The sequence below is a fragment of the Aquarana catesbeiana genome, linkage group LG09, assembly GCF_042186555.1.
Source record: "Aquarana catesbeiana isolate 2022-GZ linkage group LG09, ASM4218655v1, whole genome shotgun sequence".
Classification (NCBI taxonomy): Eukaryota; Metazoa; Chordata; class Amphibia; order Anura; family Ranidae; genus Aquarana; species Aquarana catesbeiana.
This window is the reverse complement of record NC_133332.1, coordinates 41,972,706-41,995,563: the sequence shown is the minus strand read 5'-3', so window position 1 is coordinate 41,995,563 and position 22,858 is coordinate 41,972,706. Positions and strand designations below refer to the sequence as shown.

At 42.8% G+C, this 22,858-nt stretch overlaps 1 protein-coding gene across 1 annotated transcript in view; it reads right to left on the bottom strand.

Annotated features, from left to right (window-relative positions):
• The window catches only part of LOC141107546 (T-cell surface glycoprotein CD1a-like), a 39,341-nt gene that overhangs the window by 2,359 nt on the left and 14,124 nt on the right, over nt 1–22,858 (bottom strand). Inside the window, exons 3-4 of the mRNA XM_073598360.1 lie at nt 7,902–8,180; nt 2,833–3,093 (exon numbers count right to left, since the gene is read on the bottom strand). Of these exons, the coding sequence (XP_073454461.1) occupies nt 2,833–3,093; nt 7,902–8,180 (540 nt within the window). The remainder of the gene's footprint in view (nt 1–2,832; nt 3,094–7,901; nt 8,181–22,858) is intronic.

Below are 22,858 nucleotides of genomic sequence, written 5' to 3'. Positions count from 1 at the left end.
GTACCCCAATACCAATTCATACGGGGGGGCGGGTAACCTTGTTAAAGGGGGCTTCCAAATTCTGATAAGCCCCCCGCCCGCAGACCCCCACAATCACCGGGCAAGGGTTGTGGGGATGAAGCCCTTCTCCCCATCCCCATCTACTCCAAAGCACCCTCCCAATGTTGAGGGCATGTGGCCTGGTACGGTTCAGGAGGGGGGGGGCGCTCTCTCGTCCCCCCCTGTTTGGCTGCGGCCTACCAGGTTGTGTGCTTGGATAAGGGTCTGGTATGTATTTTTGGGGGGACCCCACCCCATTTTTTTTTTTAATTTTGGCGCGGGGTTCCCCTTAAAATCCATACTAGACCTGAAGGGTCTGATATGGATTTTGAGGAAGACCCCCACGGCATTTTTTTTTAATTCTGGCGCAGGGTTCCCCTTAATATCCATACCAGACCTGAAGGGCCTGGTATGGAATTTAGGGGGATCCCCACGCATTTTTTTTTTTTAATCTTGGTTTGGCGTTCCCCTGTGGGGAAATTTTATGCTATTTTTATCAATGAACTTTTATGTGTATTGCCGGACCGACAATTCATTATAGCCAGCGTTAGCGATAGTAGTTTTACATGACTTTTTTTCCTTTAGAAATGTCATTTTGCTGTCAGACTGTTCTAAACACGGGAAACATGCGCCCCTTTACAGGTATACTATAGACACCCAACAGGTATGAAATTTAAAGGAATATTACACTTTTATCGTTTCACTATAAGCATTATTAAAATCACTGCTCCCGAAAAAACAGCCATTTTTAAAACTTTTTTTTGCATTGATACATGTCCCCTGGGGCAGGACCCAGGTCCCCAAACACTTTTTATGACAATACCATGCATATTAGCCTTTAAAATTAGCACTTTTGATTTCTCTCATAGACTTTTAAATGGTGTTCAGCGGCTTTCGAATTTGCCACGAACACCCCAAATTGTTCACTGTACGGCGAACAGCCAATGTTCGAGTTGAACTCATGTTCGACCCGAACATAAAGCCCATCCCTAACGAAGAGGAAGGCCTTTCTTACACCCCTGACTCTGGGCCCCTGATAGAGCAGACAGGTAGTGCAGGAGTACAGAGCGGCATGAATGCCTATTGGTCTTGCTAGCAGCAGTGCTGAATAGACTCTAATGCCCTGTACACACGATAGGATGTTCCGATGGAAGATGTGTGATAGGACCTTGTTGTCGGATATTCCGACCGTGTGTGGGCTCCATCACACATTTTCCATAGGAATTTCCGACACAAAGTTTGAGAGCTTGCTATAAAATTTTCCGACAACAAAATCAGTTGTCGGAAATTCTGATCATGTGTACACAAATCCGATGCACAAAGTGCCAAGCATGCTCAGAATAAATTAAGAGACGAAAGCTATTGGCTACTGCCCTGTTTATAGTCCCGACTTACGTGTTTTACGTCACCGCGTTCAGAACGATCAGATTTTCCGACAACTTTGTGTGACCGTGTGTATGCAAGACAAGTTTGAGCCAACATCCGTCGGAAAAAATCCATGGATTTTGTTGTCGGAATGTCTGATCAATGTCCGACCGTGTGTACAGGGCATTGGGATCAAGCAGGGGAAGACCATCAGTAGACCGCAGTGGAGCAGGAGTGCCGGATGGACACCGGTAAGCAAGAGACAGGAGCAGGCTGTTACTGGTGATAGCGAACAGGCTTCTGCTGGTAGCAGACTGGCAGTGAGCAGCATCAGTAGAATATAGGCAGAGCCTCACAGCAGGCAGTCCAACAGCGATGGGGACAGAAGCAAAGTCAGACAAACTGGGTCATACACAGGCAGACAGCTCAGGTGCAGATGAATAGTGAAGCAGCAAGAAGAGAAATAGGCAGAAGCGTGGTAAGATGCAAGCCGAGATCAATGCAGGAAGAGTTCAGGAGTAGTCAAGACAAGCCGGGTCGGTTACAGTAGTCAGATGCAGAGTAACAGGTTGCAGGTATGCACAGGAACGCTGTGAACAAGACAGCACTGAAGCATAGCACAAGCTCAGATTAAATAGTCTGCTTGGTGGTAATGCGAGCAATAGATGAGCGCACATATGCATGAATGTGCGTCTGTGCGCATGCATGAGCACGTGAACAATATCTGTTAGCATGAACAGAAATACGAATTAGCCTGTGCCTAAGCACAGAACGCTGTCTAGAAGAACCATCCTGTCTGCTGGAATGTCCTTCCTGACACACACACAGGTCATTCAGCAGTGTATTAAACTGTATGGTGATTATAGCAATCACAATAAGATAACAGTATAACATACTGGACAACATAGCAGTTTCAGTACAGCTTCTGTAGTGTGATTTCATGGTAAGGTTACCGGAGTCTGGCCTCTGCTGGAGAGACAATAGTTCCTTGTATAACCACAGCTGAACTGGCTCACTGTGAGGGATAGTAATAATGTTCCTTAGTGTTCCCTACTACTTCCACTCACCAGGAACCTTTCCCTGTGCTAAGCACTGTTCTTAACCAGCTGGTCCTTTCCTTAACCTTCCACTTGCTTAAACCATGCCCAAATGACCTGGGATCCCTTATTTAAAGGCTCCCTCATTAAGGTTATTGTGTGAACTCTGGTGGGAATTTGGGATCAAATCAGGCACCCAGGGGACTAATGGAGTCCATAAGGGGACAATTTTCCTTATCAGACCCCATTTTCAAAATAGCATTGGCACAGTGCCTCCTACAGGCAGGAAGAATGCCTGCACCTGCCTACACCCATATTTACCAAATGTCATAATTTCCATATATTTTTTTCTAGTAAATTTTTGCATTTCAGTACTTTACAAATTACTTACTCAGATGTACTATGAGTGGTTCTTTCAAGCTGCTATGCTCTACTCGGCAGTAGACACTTTTCTGTTCTAGAAAATGTACATTTATCAGCACTGTTATCTGGTAAGTCCCATCTCCATTCGGTAGAGTCATAGTTGATATTGCATCCTCCATTTTGTTCTCCTTCCACAAGCCTACATTGATTGGTTTTGGATAGAAGCCGGTCACCATACAGATGACTTTGTCAGGGTTAAAAGTCTTGGTGATGTAGACCTGTGGCTGGACTGAGATATATGGAGAAAAGTCAGTTAAAGAATGACACTGGTAAAGGCACATACAGTATGTGATCTGTTTGAGAATAGCCATTTCCATCTAACATAAAGCAGGAAGGACATGTACGGCCAATAAATAGGGACAAATATTTGGTATATATTACCGTATTTATCGGCGTATAACACGCACTTTTTTCCCCTTAAGATCAGGGGAAAATCGTGGGTGTGTGTTATACGCCGATCCCCGCTATTTTGTGATCTATCAGAGCGATCGCTGCGATCGCCGCCGACATTCACATAGCGTGTAGTTTTAAATATTGGGGTGCGTGTTATACGCCGGCGCGTGTTATACGCCGATAAATACGGTATTTAATTTAAAATTTAACGATTATCTACAGCCAAGATTTTTTTCTACATTCGGATACAATGTCTATGATTCCCACTCTTTATTTAATTGGGTGACCATTGTCACGGGGATAGATAGTCCCAGACGGGGAAACCTACAGTTTTACATTTGTCATCCTTACAGGTGGTAAGTAGAAAGGGATGTCTCTTTCCAAGACAACTGTCTAAGAGGGAATTTCCATTCACTTTGTTGAACTCTCCATTCACCTCTTGTTGCGTCTCCAAGAGAGAAATTGAAGGGAAACTTGGCATACAGAGGGCAAAGGAAAAAGCATATCACATATACTCAAGTATAAGTCGATCCAAATATAAGCCGAGGCCCCTAATTTACCACAAAAAAAATGGGAAAACGTATTGACCCGAGTATAAGCCAAGGGTGTAAGTGGAAAAAAAGGGTCAACAATGCCCATCTGCAGCTGCATGCCTCCCTGTGCAGCCTACCTGTGTCCTGTGCAGCCTACCTGTGTCCTGTGCAGCCTACCTGTGTCCTGTGCATGCCTCCGTGTGGCGATCTGCAGCCTCCGTGTGGAGATCTGCATCCTCTGTGTGCCGCTCTGCATCCACCGATCAACGTGTCATAATAACTTTCGGCGGCCATTCCAGTGTTCAAAAGCCACGCCTCCTCCTCGCCTGTGATAGGCAGAACACTCAATTTCCCAGCAGTCAGCTTTCAGCCTATCACGGACATCCGCTCATCCTCATACCACGGACGAGGATGAGAGGATGTCCGTGATAGGCTGAACACTGACTGCTGGGAAATTGAGTGTTCTGCCTATCACATTCACGAGGAGGAGGCATGGCTTTTGAACAGTGGAATGGCCGCCGTCTGTCTGCATGACACTCTGATCATGTAGGCAGACGGCGATGACTCGAGTATAAGCCGAGGGGGGCACTTTCAGCCTAAAAAAAGGGCTGAAAATCTCGGTTTATACTCGAGTGCTTCTTCCTGTGGACATGGGGGGCCCCGGGACAGCAATGGTGCTGTATGTGATCGTCTTTATTTAAAACAAGCTGTTGTGTTTATTGAAGATGCAATCCAGGTCCTCCCTGTTGCCTGCATATTGACCTGTTGGACGGAGTTACCCTGTTCTGCCTGATTTGCCTGGCTATCCTGTCCATCCTCTCCCCACATTGTGGATTGTAACAGGACGGTACTACAATTAGGGGTCTGGTTATTTACAAGCTGTTTCTTAGCTTGCCGCTGGTAAGCATTCAACTTATCCGGTGGTGGATTTTTTTCACGTGGTGTTACTGGAAAGAATATTTTTTTATTGGACATTTTTTTGAATTCACGGATTTGGACTTCATTTTTTCACTGATGTGTTATTTCATATTATCACATGGTTATGCTTTGTTTTTTTTCTTTATTATTTATGTGATCTTTCATTGAATCACTTATAATTTATTTGTTTGAATCGCGGTTCCTACCCACCCATTATACTCGAGTATATACGGTACTTTGTCCAAAGCTAAATAAAAAAGGCTTTTCATACAATTCTCTTAAAAGTCATTAGAGAAATACAGAAACTTCCACTGCTGGCCTCCATCCTTGAAATTTGAACTCTAAGGACAAAAAAGACAATAGAAGTGGTTACCCCTCTCTACTGAAAATGTTACATAGTTAGATTTGTGTGGATGGAGCAATCGTTATATTTTGTTTTTTTGGCCTACTGGTTGTATAACCTGAATTAGGGTGTCTCCACTCTATTGAGGAGCAATGGAGCCACCCTTGGGCAACAGCTTTGGCAATCTGGGGAGAAGGACACAAAGTCAGTTGGCAACCCATCCTATGCATACCCACAACACAACTTGGGTCGTGACCTATAATTTAAGAAACATTTCTATAAAGCCTTGCTCTCTTCAATGGATGCCCTTCAATTTACTGGCAGCACAATTTTCTGGTGAAATTGGGCCCTTCAGCACCTCTAGCCATACATAACAGTGCTCTATGAGAGTTATACCTGATTGAGGTGAACTTTAGTACATTAAAGGGGTTGTAAAGGTAAAAGTTTTTTCACCTTAATGCATTCTATGCATTAAGGTGAAAAAACTTCTGACAGAACCGCCGCCCCCAGCCCCCCCGTTTTACTTACCTGACGCCTCGAAAGTCAGCTTCGCGTTCCCGACATCTGTTCCTCCGCTCACCCTGGCCGCTGATTGGCTGCAGTGGATGGATTGAAAGCAGCGCAGCCATTGGCTCGCGCTGCTGTCAATCACATCCGATGACGCGGCGCGCCGGGGGGCGGGGCCGAGTGATACAGCGAGCGGCTATAGCCGCCGGCTGTATCACGGGAGCGCGCCCGCAAGCACTCACCACCGTGCGAGAGAGCTCGCATGAAGGTGGTAAATGCTTGCGGGGAGGAGCTGAGACAGCCGCCGAGGGACCCCAGAAGACCAGGTTCGGGGCCACTCTGTGCAGAACGAGCTGCACAGTGAAGGTAAGTATGACATGTTTGTTATTTTAAAAAAAAAAAAAAAACACCTTTACAACCCCTTTAAGTTAGTTCCTACTCACACTATTATGTTACAGATATGTGCTGTTAAACATTAGCATTACAGCAATGCACCAAGCACAGTCCAAGGCGATATGATGCCTTTGTATGGCATCCCCAAAAAGCTGTAGCACACACCACAGCACACTGCAATACACAATGTGCACTGTAAAATAAAATGCATTGTGACACATGCATTACTACAATTCACCCTAGTGTGGACTAGCCCTAAGAGAAGAGGGAGGAAAGCCTGGCTCTTTCATGAGAAAAGTATGAGGGCTGCCATTGCTAACTTCTTCCTCCTTCAGAATGTTAGTTCCTTGGATGTTGTATACATGCTGTCTTCAATGCCCTCTTAACCTCTTAGTGCCGGTGCCTCCGGCCCTTTAAGAGGTTCATGGCGCCGGAGGCAAAGCGAGGCTTAAGATCACATGACCACCATGATTGGCTGTCACGGGGGTTACATGGTCCGAAAACCCCCAATCGCAATGAGTGATCGGGAGCTTTCAGTTAGTCAACGGTAACACATATAAAGGTAGAGACACTGTCACCTTACCTATGCAGAGCAAAATGGCAGTGTCTATGCAAAGGCCCCAACCCCTTTTTACTCACCTTTCCAGTATTCCTCTAGTGCTCCTTTCTCCTCTGAAGCTGGCACTGAAATGGCTGTCAGCAACCTTGGGGAGCCATGATGTCACTTCCTCAGACATGTAACAGTGCTTGGACCTAGGGACTGGCTGTTAGGCCCAAACATTGTGACAGCAAAGTAAGGTCACCTGCTCCTCAATATACGAAAGAGCCAGGTAGTGGCTGTTAACCCCTTGACTACTAGGCCAATTTTGACAATCCTCACGTACATGTAGAAATCTGCATTTTTGCTAGAAAATTGCTTATAACCACCAAAACATTATACATTTTCCTGAAGAATAGAATGGTGATTGTAGCAATATGTCACATGATATTTGTGCAATATGATATTTGTACAGCACTGACTGTCTGCTGGTCATCTCTTTCCATAATTTCCTGGATTCCCCGCATGCTTTGCAACTTCTCCTCAGCTGTTTACTTTTAGTTTCTAAGGACTACATATCCCATGGTACTTTGCTGCCCACTAACTGATTCCCGTGTTAACTTCGCCTCCTGAAACTCCCCCTCTCAGCACCTCCTTATTACAGGAGGCAGGATATGTGAAATCTGTGACACAGCAATTCCTACTCACAGGGCATAGTGACTACGTGTCACAGTATTCAAGGAAGTAAAAGTGTGAGGATCTTCCCAAAGTAAGTTTACAAACTTCAAGATTATTCAGATTAATAGGAGTAGGCTCAAGATAATTGAAATACAATGTGGAAATTAATATTTGATTTTACATTTTGACCATAGATACACTTTAAGAATATTGAAGCCAGGCACAACTAGGCAAGTAGTACATGGAAGCCCCCATACTTTTCTTTTGGCTTTTCCATTCCCCAAGGATGTAAACCAAGAGGTACCTTTGCAATCAGCTCCATCAGATGTTTCAGATGCACTACGTCTTAAAATCGTGCAGTCAAAGTAGCCTAAACAGTGGTACTAGTAGATATTTTAAAAAAAGATTGTAATCTCATGGTGAGAAGTATTAAAAAAAGAACGTCAGAAAAAGGACAATGAGGTGACAAAATACCCCGGGGCTTATAATTGAAATTCAGCTGTATTCAATGTGTCGTGTTTGTACAAAAATGATAGATAAATAAGGTCCTCTTTTCTTTAACCATTTTAAAATGCTCTGGTTGAAATGAAATCATAAATGTCTCTATTTTAGAGATGTTGAAACACTCAGAAAGAAATATAGGGAATCCATTGGAAAAAAAACAAAAGCTTAAAGATGTGATTTCAAACGTTTTCCCAGGACATCTGTTTTAAATATCCACAGTTGATACTTACTCTTTCTTGCAAAAGTTTCCCTCCCCAAAGCTGAATATACGGCAGCCAGCGAAGGGCAGTAGATCATCAATATGTTAATAATGGTCTCAGTTATAGCCTTTTCCTTCTTCAGGATCCTCTGAAAACCCTGAGAATGAGAGGCATTCCCAGCCACCCACACTCCTTCTTTGACATTTAAGTACATCAGATCTTCTCCATCTTTAGCCACTCTGTAAGTGAGGCCCTCATAGTCATCCGAAGAAGAGGAGCATCCTGCCCAGGCCTGGATTAGATAGGAACCTGAGGTGGATGGGTTCTCAGTTAATTTAAGCAGTAATACATTCAAACTTTAGGATGGTATGCATTGGTGTAACTATATGTGTTGATGTCAAGTTCCTAAATAAAAAAATATCTTAACCCTTTCTTAAAGCACTGAGTATCATAAACAATTTGTAACCAAAATACACTATATTGTCAAAAGTATTGGGACACCTACCTTTACACACGTGAACTTTTATGGCATCCCAGTCTTAGTCCGTAGGGTTCAATATTGAGTTGGTCCACCCTTTGCAGCTATAACAGCTTCAACTCTTCTGGGAAAGCTGTCCACAAGGTTTAGGAGTGTGTCTATGGGAATGTTTGACCACTGTTCGAGAAGAGCATTTGTGAGGTCAGGCACTGATGAATGAGAAGGCCTGGCTTGCAGTCTCCGCTCTAATTCATCCCAAAGGTGTTCTATCGGTTTGAGGTCAGGACTGTGCAGGCCAGTCAAGTTCCTCCACCCCAAACTCATTCCAAAGATTCATATCTTTATGGACTTTGCTTTGTGCACTGGTGTACAGTCATGTTGGAACAGGAAAGGGCCATCCTTAAACTGTTCCCACAAAGTTGGGAGCATGAAATTGTCCAAAATGTATTGGTATGCTGACGCCATAATGACCTGTACACACAAGCGGACTTTTCGACCGGACTGGTCCGATGGACTATGCGACGGACTTTCGACCGACTTCCAATGGACTTTCCGAATAAACGGACTTGCCTATACACAATCACACCAAAGTCTGACGGATTCGTACGTGATGACGTACGACTGGACTAAAATAAGGAAGTTGATAGCCAGTAGCCAATAGCTGCCCTAGCGTGGTTTTTTGTCTGTCATACTAACATACAGACAAGCGGACTTTTCTATAGGAACTGGGTCCGGCGGAGTTACGACGTAAAGATTTGAAGCATGTTTCAAATCTAAAGTCCGTCAGATTTTCGACTGGAAAAGTCAGCTGAAGGTCCGATGAAGCCCACACACGATCGGATTGTCCGCCGGACTCGGTTCGTCAAACCAGTCCGGTTGAAAAGTCCGCTCGTGTGTACGCAGAATAAGAGTTCCCTTCACTGGAACTAAGGGGCCAAGCCCAACCCCTGAAAAACAACCCTATACCATAATCCCCCCTCCACCAAATGATTTGGACCAGTGCACAAAGGAAGGTCCATAAAGACATGGATAAGCGAATTTGGGCTGGAGGAACTTGACTGGCCTGCACAGAGTCCTGAACTCAACCCAAAAGAACAGCAAGCCAGACCTTCTTATCGAACATCAGTGCCTCACCTCACAAATGCGCTTCTGGAAGAATAGTCAAATATTCCCATAGACACACTCCTAAACCTTGTGGACAGCCTTCCCAGAAGAGTTGAAGCTGTTATAGCTGCAAAGGGTGGGCCAACTCAATATTGAACCCTACGGACTAACACTGGGATGCCATTAAAGGTCATGAAAAGGCAGCTGTCCCAATACTTTTGACAATATAGTGTATGTTCGTGCACTTGCTAAAAAATTTCCTTATCCACTTAGTAAACAAACTCAATTGTGTTAAAGAAAATTATACATAAAAGACTGCTGCATTAGAACCTCCAATCCGGTAAGACTATGTAATAAACTATACAACAAATAATATTCTAAAGTGCACCATCCATATATAATTAATAAAATGTGCATCAATATATCTCATAATAAACTCAATAAAAATACATTGAACATATACTCAACTCATATAATATATATATATATATATATATATATATATATATATATATATATATATATATATATATATATATATATATGTAAAATATAAAGTCCATAATTGATGTGCAAAAAATACTGTGCAGAGCATTATTAATAAAGTGCAAACAATGCTAATTTCAAGAACATCCACACTTCTCTCTTGCGGTGAAAAATAGTAATAATGTGTACCACCATGAAAAGTGCTCCCAAAAGCATATCACCACAAATGGTTAAAAGAGCTCCTTACCAAATGTTCTGATCCACAAAGAGATCATTAAACGCCTTGCTGCACAGCAGCCACATGTACCACGATCCAGAGTGCAAAAATGTCCCGAACTCCTAAGCCAAAATAGACTCCAAGGAAGGGATTAGAATACAAAGAGAGGTCCACATAGTGTATTATTTCACAGAATAATTTTAATAAAACAATGAAAATGCACTTAAAATCAGCATGAAATTACACAGCATGTGTTATAAATGGTCAGCAGGCCCGAGTATTCAACCCGACGTGCGAAATAACGTCACGTGTGAGGCCCCTCCCAATGCGCTTCTCCATAACAGACGTCGTCTGGGGATATGAAGCTCATGCGGGACACCAGTACGTCGAATTATATGCAGCCCGAAGGGGGATATCCAGGCTCGAGACACCTGTTCATAATTATCCAATCTCCAAAAAGGACATATGGAAAAAATGTCCCAAGCTTTAACCCACTACTGAATGTTTAATATATCCCATATGCAAACTATAAAATACATTTCAACTAATTTTTAAGTGATATTAACTGGTTACCGACCAGCCGCCGCAGTTTTACTGCAGTAGAATGGCACAGCTGGGCGAAACTATGTTACCTTACATCGCTTCGGCTTTTGGCCACTAGGGGCTTTTGGCCACGATGACCACCGGGCACCCGCGATCGCTCATGAAAAAGCGAGAACCGAGATCTGTGTGTGTGTAAACACACAGATCCCAGTTCTCTCAGGGGAGAGGAGACAGATCGTGTGTTCATACTACAGTATGTATGAACACTGATCTCTCTCACCTCCTAGAATGGCGAGGAAGAAGACAGCTCAAGAAGACAACACAAGAAGAAGACGACACACCGGGAAATGATGGCCCTGGGAGATGATGGCTCCGGGAGATGACTGCTATGGGAGAAAATGGCTCCGGGCTTCTTAATTGATAAAGGACTTGTCAAAAACCGGCTCTTGCATTTTGTTAACATTTCACAGTTTTTTTGATGAATAGGTAGGGGTACGATGTACCCGATACCCATTCACATAGGGGGGCCTGGATCTGGGGGGCCCCCTTGTTAATGGGGGCTTCCAGATTCCAATAAGCCCCCCGCCCGCAGACCCTGACAACCACCAGCCAGGGTTGTCGGGAAGAGTCCCTTGTCCTCATCAACATGGGGGCAAGCCCCCCTGCCCCAAAGCGCCAAACCCCTCATAATTAGGGTATGCGGCCTGGTATGATCCAGGGGGGGTGCTCGCTCCCTCGTCCCCTCCATTTCCTGAGCTACTGGGCAGAATGCTTGGATAAGGGTCTGGTATGGATTTTGGGGGGCTCCCAGGACATTTTTTTTTAAATCTTGGCCTGGGGGTCCCCTTTGAATCCATACTAGACTGGAAGGGCATGGTATGGACCTGGGGGGGTAACCCCATGCTGTTTTTTTGGCAAATTTTTTTGCCGGCAATTTTTTTTTTTACATTTAGCTTTCATCGGGGAAGCCCCCTGATGGCTGATGATTCATCAGTTGTTAAGGATGCAGTGTCCGGCTTCCCGGCCCCCTCCTTAGCAACCAGCTATGTACAGTGTTTTAAACGAAAAATTGAAAAACGCAAAACACATCAAAAATCGCACCACAAACACAACAATTGTGTTTTTGGTGTGATTCCATTGAAGTCTATTACCCACAAATCCGGGGAAGAATCCCAGACCCTTTCCATAAATGCACCGGCCACAAAACACATTGATGCGAACTTGTATCATAGGACTGTAGTGTGTTTCTGCAAAATGCACTAAAAAACACATATTACTGAACCTAGGGTTAAAATACTAGTATCACCAATCTATATTAAACATTAATTAATACTTGGTATATAAAGAAATTTTACAAAGCTACATATATTACAGAAAAATTGAATACATCTAAGATAGAGAGTGGAGTTATATGTTGGTAAATCAATAATTCTTCCTTAGATACATTAATTCAGATACAGTAGATAGAACAGGGCTCTGTTCATTGCTACTAGCAAGTTAGTGTGCTATAGTGTGCTTTTGTGATTCTATTGTGAGTGTAAAGTATCAATTTAGTGTGAATATAGTGATAATGCAATGTGAGTGTAGTGGTACCGTTGATTTTTACTGTAGTGTCAGTTTAGTGTTTCAGGGCAGGTTACCTGCAGTAAATTGAACTGTGTCAGTGTAGAGTGTCAGGGCAGTTTTACTACAGTATAGGAGTGCATCAGGGCACTTTTACTGCAGTATATTGAAGTGCGTTATTGCACTTTTAATGCAGTACATTGAAGTGTGTTAATGCACCTTTAATGCAGTACATTGAAGTGCGTTAATACACGTTTACTGCAATATATTGAAGTGTCTTAGTAGACATTTACTGCAGTATTTTGTGACAGTGGTAGGGGGCGCTAATGTGTTCATTTGAATAACTAATCAATCAAAAAAAAATATATATATATATAACATATACAGCTTGATGTACATAATAAAGTGCTCTGTGCTTAATAATTTGTGATTTAACACTAAATATACAACAATTGGTGAAAACATGAATATATAAAATCATTTAAAAGTCCATGAGTTCTGTGATATATTTGCCAAAGCTTAACACCATCACCATATGCAGATAGCTTTGCACCTGATGTGTGTGGTTAAATTTCCTAGTAGACATGTGCAGAACGAAAAAATGTTTTTCGTTTCATTTTGTTCCGATTTACATCAATTAGTTTAGTTAAATTCATTTAATTCGTTTTTGTTTTCGGAATTTGTTTTGTTTATTAGTTTTCTAATCAAATTCGAAAAGTTTTCAAATCAAATTTGAAAAGTTTTTGAATTCGAAAAATTTTTGAATAGTTTTCGAATTCAAGTAGTTTTCCAATTTCCAAAAAGAATAAAATAGACTAGAAAATAAAGAAATAGAATAGCAAAACACACACATATATATTTTTTTTATTCTATTCCTTTATTTTCTATTCTATTTAACTCTCTTTGGAAATTGAAAAACTGTTTAAATTCGAAAACAATTTGAAAACTTTTCGAATTTGAAAACGATTTGAATTCGGAAAGGATTCGAAAATGATTCAAAAACGATTCAAATTTGAATTTTGTCAGAATTTTTTTTTCATCATTTCGGATTAGTTTCAATTCGTTACTATTCTAATTCAGAAACTCGGATACATCCGAATTTCCGAATAACGAAAACTTATCCGAATTTTGATTCGGAATGAAACGAACCGCACATGTCTATTTCCTAGAAGGACATGACCTCTTTAACTAAAAAGATTGAGCTTTTTTTGTGGGTCTTTAGACTTGCTTGAATATTAACTGGATATGAACCAGGGTGGCCTTCCATACACTAACCTCCTCTCCACCAAGATATCCCATTGAAAATAAGATATAAAGGGTGCCATAGCTTAAAACTGTTTATTTAAAAATAACACATAAACAGTTGCCAATTGTCTGCTTACATTTAAAAGTGCCTTCTCCCAGTACTAAGGACACTCTCATGTAGTACTTGTGAGGGATTGCCAGCCGCCCTGTACTCGTGGGTCAGCGTGTGTTCCACCACCGTAGTACAGTGAACCGGAAGTTCGGGACCCGGAAGTGACGTGACCGGAATGCTTCTTGACATACGCTTCCTCTTACGACGCCATCAGGAAGCGATTTACTGCAGTAAATTGGAGTGCATTGGTGCCCGTTTACTGCAGTATATTGAAGTGTTCTAGTGCATGTTTACTGTAGTATATTGAAGTGCGTTTGTGCACGTTTACTGCAGTATATTGAATTGAGTTAGTGCACCATTTACTTCAGTATATTGAGGTGCACATTTACTGCAGTATATTGAAGAGCATTGGTGCACATTTACTGCAGTATATTGAAGTGCATTGGCGCACGTTTACTGCAGTATATTGAAGAGCCTTAGTGCACATTTACTTCAGTATATTAAAGTGCAATAGTGCACTTTTACGGCAGTATATTGAAGTTCATTAGTGAACTTTTACGGCAGTATATTAAGGCCTCATGCACACTGGACATTAAAATAACGTTATAAAAATGCCAGTAGCTTTGCAGTGAGTTTTTCAATGTTTTTTACATTTTTGCAATAGCGGTTTTTAGCGTTTATTAGCACTTTTAGCAATTTTTTGCGTTTTTTTTTTAATGGATCAAAAACGTTAAACGTTGGTGAGCTGCATTTTTAAGCATTTATCAGTGTTTTTTTTTAACTTAGAGCGTTTTTACAGCTACAGGTAAGCCTATAATAAGGCTTACCTGTAGCTACCCCAGATATCTCCTAAACCTGGCATGGATTGTGCCATTGCTTGAGCTAGTCTGCCGTTACCGGCGGCTCCCGCGTACATGCGCGGGAGTGATATCATTGTGGCTCTGGCGAATCAGAGCGCAAGAGCCTGCGATCCCCGGAAGTAACTCCGGGAGTGATGTCGCCGGCCGGAGCTGTGTAAGGGGGCGGCTACAGGGGCTTCGATCAAATGTGAGTATTTCATAATGAGCTAGTATGCTATGCATTTCACACTAATCTGTAATCTGTCAGGTATTGTAACCTGTCAGGTATTAACACTGTATTATCACTGTTATGAAATAAAAAAGAAAACTGGTGAACTACAAGTCCCAGAGATCCCACAAGTGGTAGGCAGCAACAATGGCCAGCAACCATGGCCGTGAATCCTCTCCTCCAAAGAACCAGAAATCATAACTATATGAAGGGGAGAGCTGGAGTTGGATGTGCAGTAAAACTTCATGTACAGTAGCGCCAGGTACACTGCAGAATACAGTATACACCGCTGAGCCAATCACGGCGAGCGATGTATTCTATTAATGAATACAAAGCCTGCTCGGATTGGCAGAGGCTGTAACATCATCAGCCCGCGCCTCTCTGACTCTCAAAGCCAATCTGTGCAGGCTACTGTATGTAGCCTGCTCGGATTGGCAGAGGTCGTTACTCCAATATCAGCAGGCTCTGTATTCATTAATAGAATACATTGCTCGCCGGGACTGGCTCAGCGGTGTATACTGTATGTATACAGTATTACCACACATTTGCTAAGCATCTGGCGGGCTGACATCCAGTGGGCGGCTGGTGGTATAAGACAACCCCCACTTTGTGACCTTTTTTTTGTGTAAAAGGTCGTCTTATGCCACGTACACATGATCGGAATTTCCTTCACAAAATACTCGGATGGATTTTCCAACAGAATGACACTCAAGCTTGCCTTGCATACACATGGTCACACAAAAATTCTCTGAACTTTCGACCATCAAGAACGCGGTGACATACAACACTACGTACAACACTACGACAAGCCAGAAAATGAAGTTCAATGCTTCCAAGCAAGCATCAAATTGTTTCCGAGCATGCGTGATTTTTTGCAGGTTCGAATTGCATACAGACTAGCTCATTTTCGGATAGGAACTTTTCCCGACCAAAAAGTAGAGAATATGCCCTCAATCTTTTGCTGGCTGGAATTCTGCCAGCAAAAGACCGATGGAGCATACACACTGTCGCATTTTCTGACAAAAATCTCTCATCTGTGTTTTGCTGGTGACACTTCCGATCATGTGTACACGGCATTATAAGCCGGAAAATACGGTATATCTTTTTTCCATACAAATAGAGCTTTATTTTGGTGGTATTTGAACACTGCTGGGTTTTTATTTTATTTTATTTTTATTATATCAATAAACACATTTTTTTTGCCACACATTTTTGAAAAATGACAAAACAAAATTATTATTTTTTTACACAAAGTTGTCACTTAAATTAAATATTTCTCACATATGCCATGGATATTTGTGGAATTACACCCCAAAACACATTCTGCTACTTCTTCTGAGTATGGCGATACCACATGTGAAAGACTCTTTGTCAGCCTAGCCATGTACAGGGGCCCAAAATCCAATGACCACCTTCAGGCTTTCAAGGGGTGTTAAATATACATTGGATTTCCTGATTATCGATCACAAGGTCCTAAAATGCCAGGACAGTACAAACACCCCCCCAAATTACCCTTTTTGGAAAGTAGACACGCCAAGGCAGTTGCTGAAAGGCATGTTGAGTCAATGGAAGATTTTTTTTGCCACAAGGAATATGACAAACAAAATGATTATTATTATTTATTTTTTTATTTTTTTTACACAAAGTTGTCATTTTAGTGAGATACTTCTCACACACATCATGGGTATACGTGGCATTACACCCCAAAACACATCCTGCTACTTCTCCCGAGTATGGGGATACCACATGTGAGAGACTTTTTGACAGCCTGTAGGATGAATGAAAAAAAGAAGAACATAGTCTTTCATTCACATCCATCAATGTGGATGAAGAAATGTCTGCCAGAAAATGTGTGTGGCCCAACATTAGAAGCTTCCACCACACATCCAACCTCTCTTCAAATGTTGGATATTTGGATAAAACAAGGAGAGAGGCGCCTCTGAGTGTAGACATTTAAAACTTTTATTAATACATAAGGTAGGCATACATAGTCTTTTTTTTAACTGCAAACGGAGAAATCTCCCCCTGCAGCACTGCAAGCACTGACATATGAATTCTGACAGCAGCACCCTGCTGCTGTTAGAATACATAGATTAGGGCTGCAGCTGATTGGCATTCCTGCAAAGCAAACAAAAGTTAACAATAACACACAGTAATGATATAACATTAACTCAATAAAACAACTTTTTTTTTACTTGTTTGTTTTTTTATTTTTATTTTTTATTTACTCATTTTAACCACTTGACAACTGGGCACTTAAACCCCCCCTTCTGCCCAGACCAATTTTCAGCTTTCAGCGCTCTCACACTGTGAATGACAATTACTCAGTCATGTAATACTGTACCCAAATTAATTTTTTGTCCTTTTTTTCATACAAATAGAGCTTTCTTTTGGTGGTATTTGATCACCTCTGGGTTTTTTATTTTTTGCGCTATAAATGAAAAAAGATCGAAAATTTTGAAAAAAAACACATTTGTCTTCGTTTCCGTGATAAAATTTTGCAAATTATTAATTTTTCTTCATAAATTTTGGCTACAATTTATACTGCTACATATCTTTGGTAAAAATAACCCAAATTAGTGGATATTATTTGGTCTTTGTGAAAGTTAGAGAGTCTACAACCTATGGTGCAAATCATAAAAAATTGGTCACACCTGATGTACTGTGATCTCATTTCGTGCAACCCTAACAAGCCAGGAAAGTACAAATACCCCCCAAATGACCCCTTTTTTGAAAGTAGACATTCCAAGGTATTTAGTAAGATGCATGGTGAGCTTTTTGATGTTGTCATTTTTTCCCACAATTCTTTGCAAAATGAAGATTTTTTTTCCCACAAAATTGTCATTGTAATAGGTTATTTCTCTCACATGGCATGTATATACCACAAATAACGCCCCAAAATACATTCTGCTTCTCCTCCTGAGTATTACGATACCACATGTGTGGAACTTTTTCACAGCCTGGCCACATAGAGAGGCCCAACATGCAGGGAGCACCATCAGGTCTTCTAGGAGCATAAATTACACATCTAACTTGTTGACTACCTATTACCCTTTTGAAGGCCCTGGAGCACCAGGACAATGACACGTGACACTGACGTGGCACTGATGACAGATGGCACTGATACGTGGCACTGATGACACTGATGTGGCACTGATGACAGATGGCACTGATACGTGGCACTGATGACACTGATGTGGCACTGATGACAGATGGCACTAATACGTGGTACTGATGACAGATGGCACTAATACATGGCACTGATGACAGATGGCACTAATATGTGGCACTGACAGATGGCACTAATATGTTGCACTGATGACACGTGACACTGATGACAGATGGCACTAATATGTGGCACTGATCACACGTGGCACTGATGACAGATGGCACTAATATGGGGCACTGATGACACGTGGCACTGATGACAGATGGCACTAATACGCGGCACTGATGACAGATGGCACTAATACGTGGCACTGATGACAGATGGCACTAATACGTGGCACTGATGACACGTGACACTGATGACAGATGGCACTGATACGTGGCACTGATGACATGTGACACTGATGACAGATGGCATGTGACACTGACAGGTGCCACTGATGACAGATGGCACTAATATGTGGCACTGGGGACAGATGGCAGTGGGGACAGATGGCAGGGACATGACAGTGGTGACAGATGGCAGGGACATGACAGTGGGGACAGATGGCAGGGACATGACAGTGGGGACAGATGGCAGGGACAGATGGCAGTGGGGACACTTTTTTTTCCACTTACTGCTGCAGCGGTTCGCTCTCCCTCTTCACACGCTGTCTCTGTGTGAGAAGGGAGAGCCGGCGATGATAGATGATCTCATATGTTTACATACGAGATCAACTCTCATTGGCACTGCTGATCGTGCTGAAAACGGCCGCTATGATTGGCCGTTTTCAGCGATCTGTGACTGGCTGTGTACAAGGGACACGGCCAGCACAGAACTTCCCCGATGCGCGCCCGCAGGAGTGCGCATTGCGGAAGTAAACAGGAGGGCGTCCAGGAACGGCCTCCCGGCAGTTAGCGTCTGCGCTGCAGCCGTCTTTCGGCTATAGCGCGGGCACAAAGAGGTTTTTTTTGTAACTTAACTTTTCAGAACCATATACTTTCTAGCCTTTGATTTTTGGGTCTCTCAAAATGTGATGGACAGTTTCCTGACTGACTTCTTTAGAGCCCCTTCTTGTGCAGCATTGTGTGCCATGCTGTATTCTAGACCATGCCGTGCTGTAATCTAAACTAATAGTCCACTAGTGTTTTGTAGCGACAGAAGCAGTCCTTGACGCAGAGGCCAGGTTGGCCCGGACAGGAGGGACAAAAAAAGGAAGTCACGTCTTTTTCACATTTACCACAGACACAGCATCTTGGGGTGACTTTTGTCTTGGAGTAGGTTGGAGAACATCTGGAAAATGCCTCTCATGCAGCCAGCTAACTGTGTCTGGATTTGAGCTTTGGGCCACAGTGCCTTCTGGATACAAAAGGGCTGAGATGATCACTTCCTGAAATTTTAGAAAGGATACAGTTCTTCCACTAGCTTTGTAAATAACAAAAGCATTGTATATAGACAAGTGAAATAAATATATAGACACATTTTTGTACCAGTGTCTAACACTAAATACGGCTTTATCATTTGGTCATTGAAGTCTACATCATGGACACAGAGAGGCTTTTCAATGACACCAGAAGCCGTGTAAATTTGGACCATCCTATCTGGGTGACTGGAAAACAGGATGAATACATCGTGATTGTTCTTCCATTTTACTGTTAATAGCTCTTCAATGCACAAGGTGGCTTTCTCCCCCTTCTAAGTGTGGTGTTAATGAGCCATTGGGGGAAGCCCCTGTGATTAGGATGCACGGTGCCACAGCAGCCAACTTTTTCGACAAATGTCTAAAAAATTGGTACGTTTGTGTAAAAGTTTTCCAAGTACAAATCATACCCCATTTGTCAACAAGTCCCACACTATCTTTCTCCCCTGGGCATTTAGGGAGTTCCGCTTGACCGTCTTTTCCCTCATAAATTCTAAAAAAGTATATATAGCCTGTGTCTCTCTCAAAGAGCTTATACATGCTGACCCCATATCTGGCATGCTTGCTGGTGAGAAAATGCTTAAAGTGATTATAAAGGAAAAAAAATATATATATATATTTCTATACTTACCTGCTCTGTGCAATGGAATTGCACAGGAGGGACCCCGATCCTCCTCTTCTCGGGTCCCCTGCCAGTGCTCCTGGCCCCTCCTCCTTGTCCAGTGCCCTCATGTAAAGCCATGCTTGCTCCCTGGCTCTTCGCTCACTGGCTATGATTGACAGCCATGCTCGCTCCCTGGCTCTTCGCTCATTGGCTTTGATTGACAGGAGTGGGAGCAAATAGTGAAGGGCCAATACTTATGCCTAAACGTTTTTTTACCTTAATGTAAAGAATGCATTAAGGTAAAAAATCTTTAGAACCACTTTAATTGTAAGCCTGACAGTAAAATGTACAAAGGACTTATCTATGCAGATGTTTTGTTGGGGTGTGTACACATCTGAAAATTTCTGGCACAAGTAATTTATGAGGGGCTGAATTTTGTGGAGCCCAGCATAGTCAGGTTCACCCTGGGGACGACAAAGGGTATTGTCACTGAAATGCATAAAACGCATTATTGTCTCATGTCTGCGGACCAATATGACCGCAATCAATTTGTTTTTGTAATGCCTGTGTTATGGGTTTGGCCCAAAAAGTTTTCAATTAGCAATGGCCTGGCAAGGTATGAATTTGGGCTTGAGGCAATGTACTGTTGGGCATGAACATTACTTTGGTCCACAATCAAGTTATAGAGGTCTTCGATGAAAAACAGCTAAAAAAGTCAAGAGTCATTGTTAAGTTGGCTGTTTCCGCCTGAACCTCTGTTAAGGAGAGGTGGTGATGGGGAAGAGCATAGGGGAGTAGATTGCAGGAAGGGGAGAGACAGTCACAGTTGGAGTTGGGAAGTTATTGGATGAACGTCCCACCCTCTCTCCCTGGTATGGGGTATGTAGGCAGGAGGTATATAGGTATGATGGCGGCTGGGACCCCTTGGATGGGGTTACAAATCCATTGGTGGGATACAAGTGGGGAACCATTGATTGGTATGGAATCCTCTGGTTGGGTGTCATCCAATAATAGGCACCACCTGACACTCTGGGTTCAGACTTCCTGTTAGTACTATAAAGCAATAATCAAACAACTCTGTGATATAAGGTTCTGAAATGTTTTACTTGAACCAAATAGGAAAAGTTATTTCACAAAGAAAGGAGTAAATCCGCTGAGATTTGATAACTGCGTCAACTCAGCAAACATACTCCTCAGGAAGACACAAAAACATTTAAACAATGAATAATGCTATATACACAAAGATACACTGTATTCAGATCCGAAGTCACCTCCTAGTGGATGTTTCACTTAACTACATATGTGGCCACACTGAGATAGATGTAATCTAGACAGCATATGCTATTTAATGAGAGAGATAATCTCCACCTGGTGATATATATATATATATATATTATATATATATATATATATATATATATATATATATATATATATATATATATACCGTATTTATCGGCGTATAACACGCACTTTTTTCCCCTTAAAATCAGGGGAAAGTCGTGGGTGCGTGTTATACGCCGATCCCCGCTATCGCTATGTGAATGTCGGTGATCGCCGCTGACATTCACATAGCGAGTAGTTTTAAATATGGCGCCGCGGAGTTCGGAGGGACTCGGCGGTGCTGAACGAGCGCCGCCGAAATCACAGAGCGGAGATACACATACCGGCGCCGCTCACAGTCAGGCCCAGTCCCGCCATTGGACCTGTGTTATGTCCATCATAGGGCGGGACTGGGCGGGACTGTGAGCGGCGCTGGAAAGAGCTGAGAACCCTCGGCTATGTGTATCTCGGCGGCGTTCGTTCACTTCCGCCGGCGCTGAGTCCCTCCGAACTCCACAGCGCCATATTTAAAACTACTAGCATGTGTATGGCGGCGGCGGCGGAAGGCATGGATACTGGGGACAAGGCTGAACTGGGGACAAGGCTGCAGGGACAAGGCTGCACTGGGGACAAGGCTGCACTGACAAGGCTGCACTTAGGACAAGGCTGCACTGACAGACTGCACTGACAAGGCTGCACTGGGGACAAGGCTGCACTGACAAGGCTGCACTGGGGACAAGGCTGCACTGACAAGGCTGCACTGGGGCAAAGCTGCACTGACAAGACTGCACTGACACTGAAAAGGCTGCAATGACACTAACAAGGCTGCAGATGAACACTGATGAGACTGCATTGATGGGCATTTTAATGTAAGTTTCTTTTCCTTAAATTTCCCTCCTAAAAGTTTTTTTCCTTAAAATTCTCTCCTAAACTTGGGGTGCGTGTTATACGTCGGCGCATGTTATACGCCGATAAATAAGGTATATATATATATACATACAGCTTGTATAACAGTGTAAATTTGCTGTCCCCCCAAAATAACTCAACACACAGCCATTAATGTCTAAACCGCTGGCAACAAAAGTGAGTATACCCCTAAGTGAAAATGGCCAAATTGAGCCAAATTAGCCATTTTCCCTCCCCGGTGTCATGTGACTCGTTAGTGTTACAAGGTCTCAGGTGTGAATGGGGAGCAGGTAGGTTAAATCTGGTGTTATCGCTATCACTCTTTCATACTGGTCACTGGAAGTTCAACATGGCACCTTATGGCAAAGAAATCTCTGAGGATCTGAAAAAAAAAAATGTTGCTCTACATAAAGATGGCCTAGGCTATACGAAGATTGCCAAGACCTTCAAACTGAGCTGCAGCACAGTGGCCAAGACCATACAGTGGTTTAACAGTACAAGTTCCATTCAGAACAGGCCTCGCCATGGTCTACCAAAGAAGTTGAGTGCACGTGCTCAGCGTCATATCCAGAGATTGTCTTAGGGAAATAGACATATGAGTACTGCCAGCATTGCTGCAGAGGTTGAAGGAGTAGGGGACCAGCCTGTCAGTCCTCAGAACATATTCCGCATACTGCATCAAATTGGTCTGCATGGCTATCGTCCCAGAAGGAAGCCTCTTCTAAAGATGATGCACAAGTAAGCCCACAAACAGTTTGCTGAAGACAAGC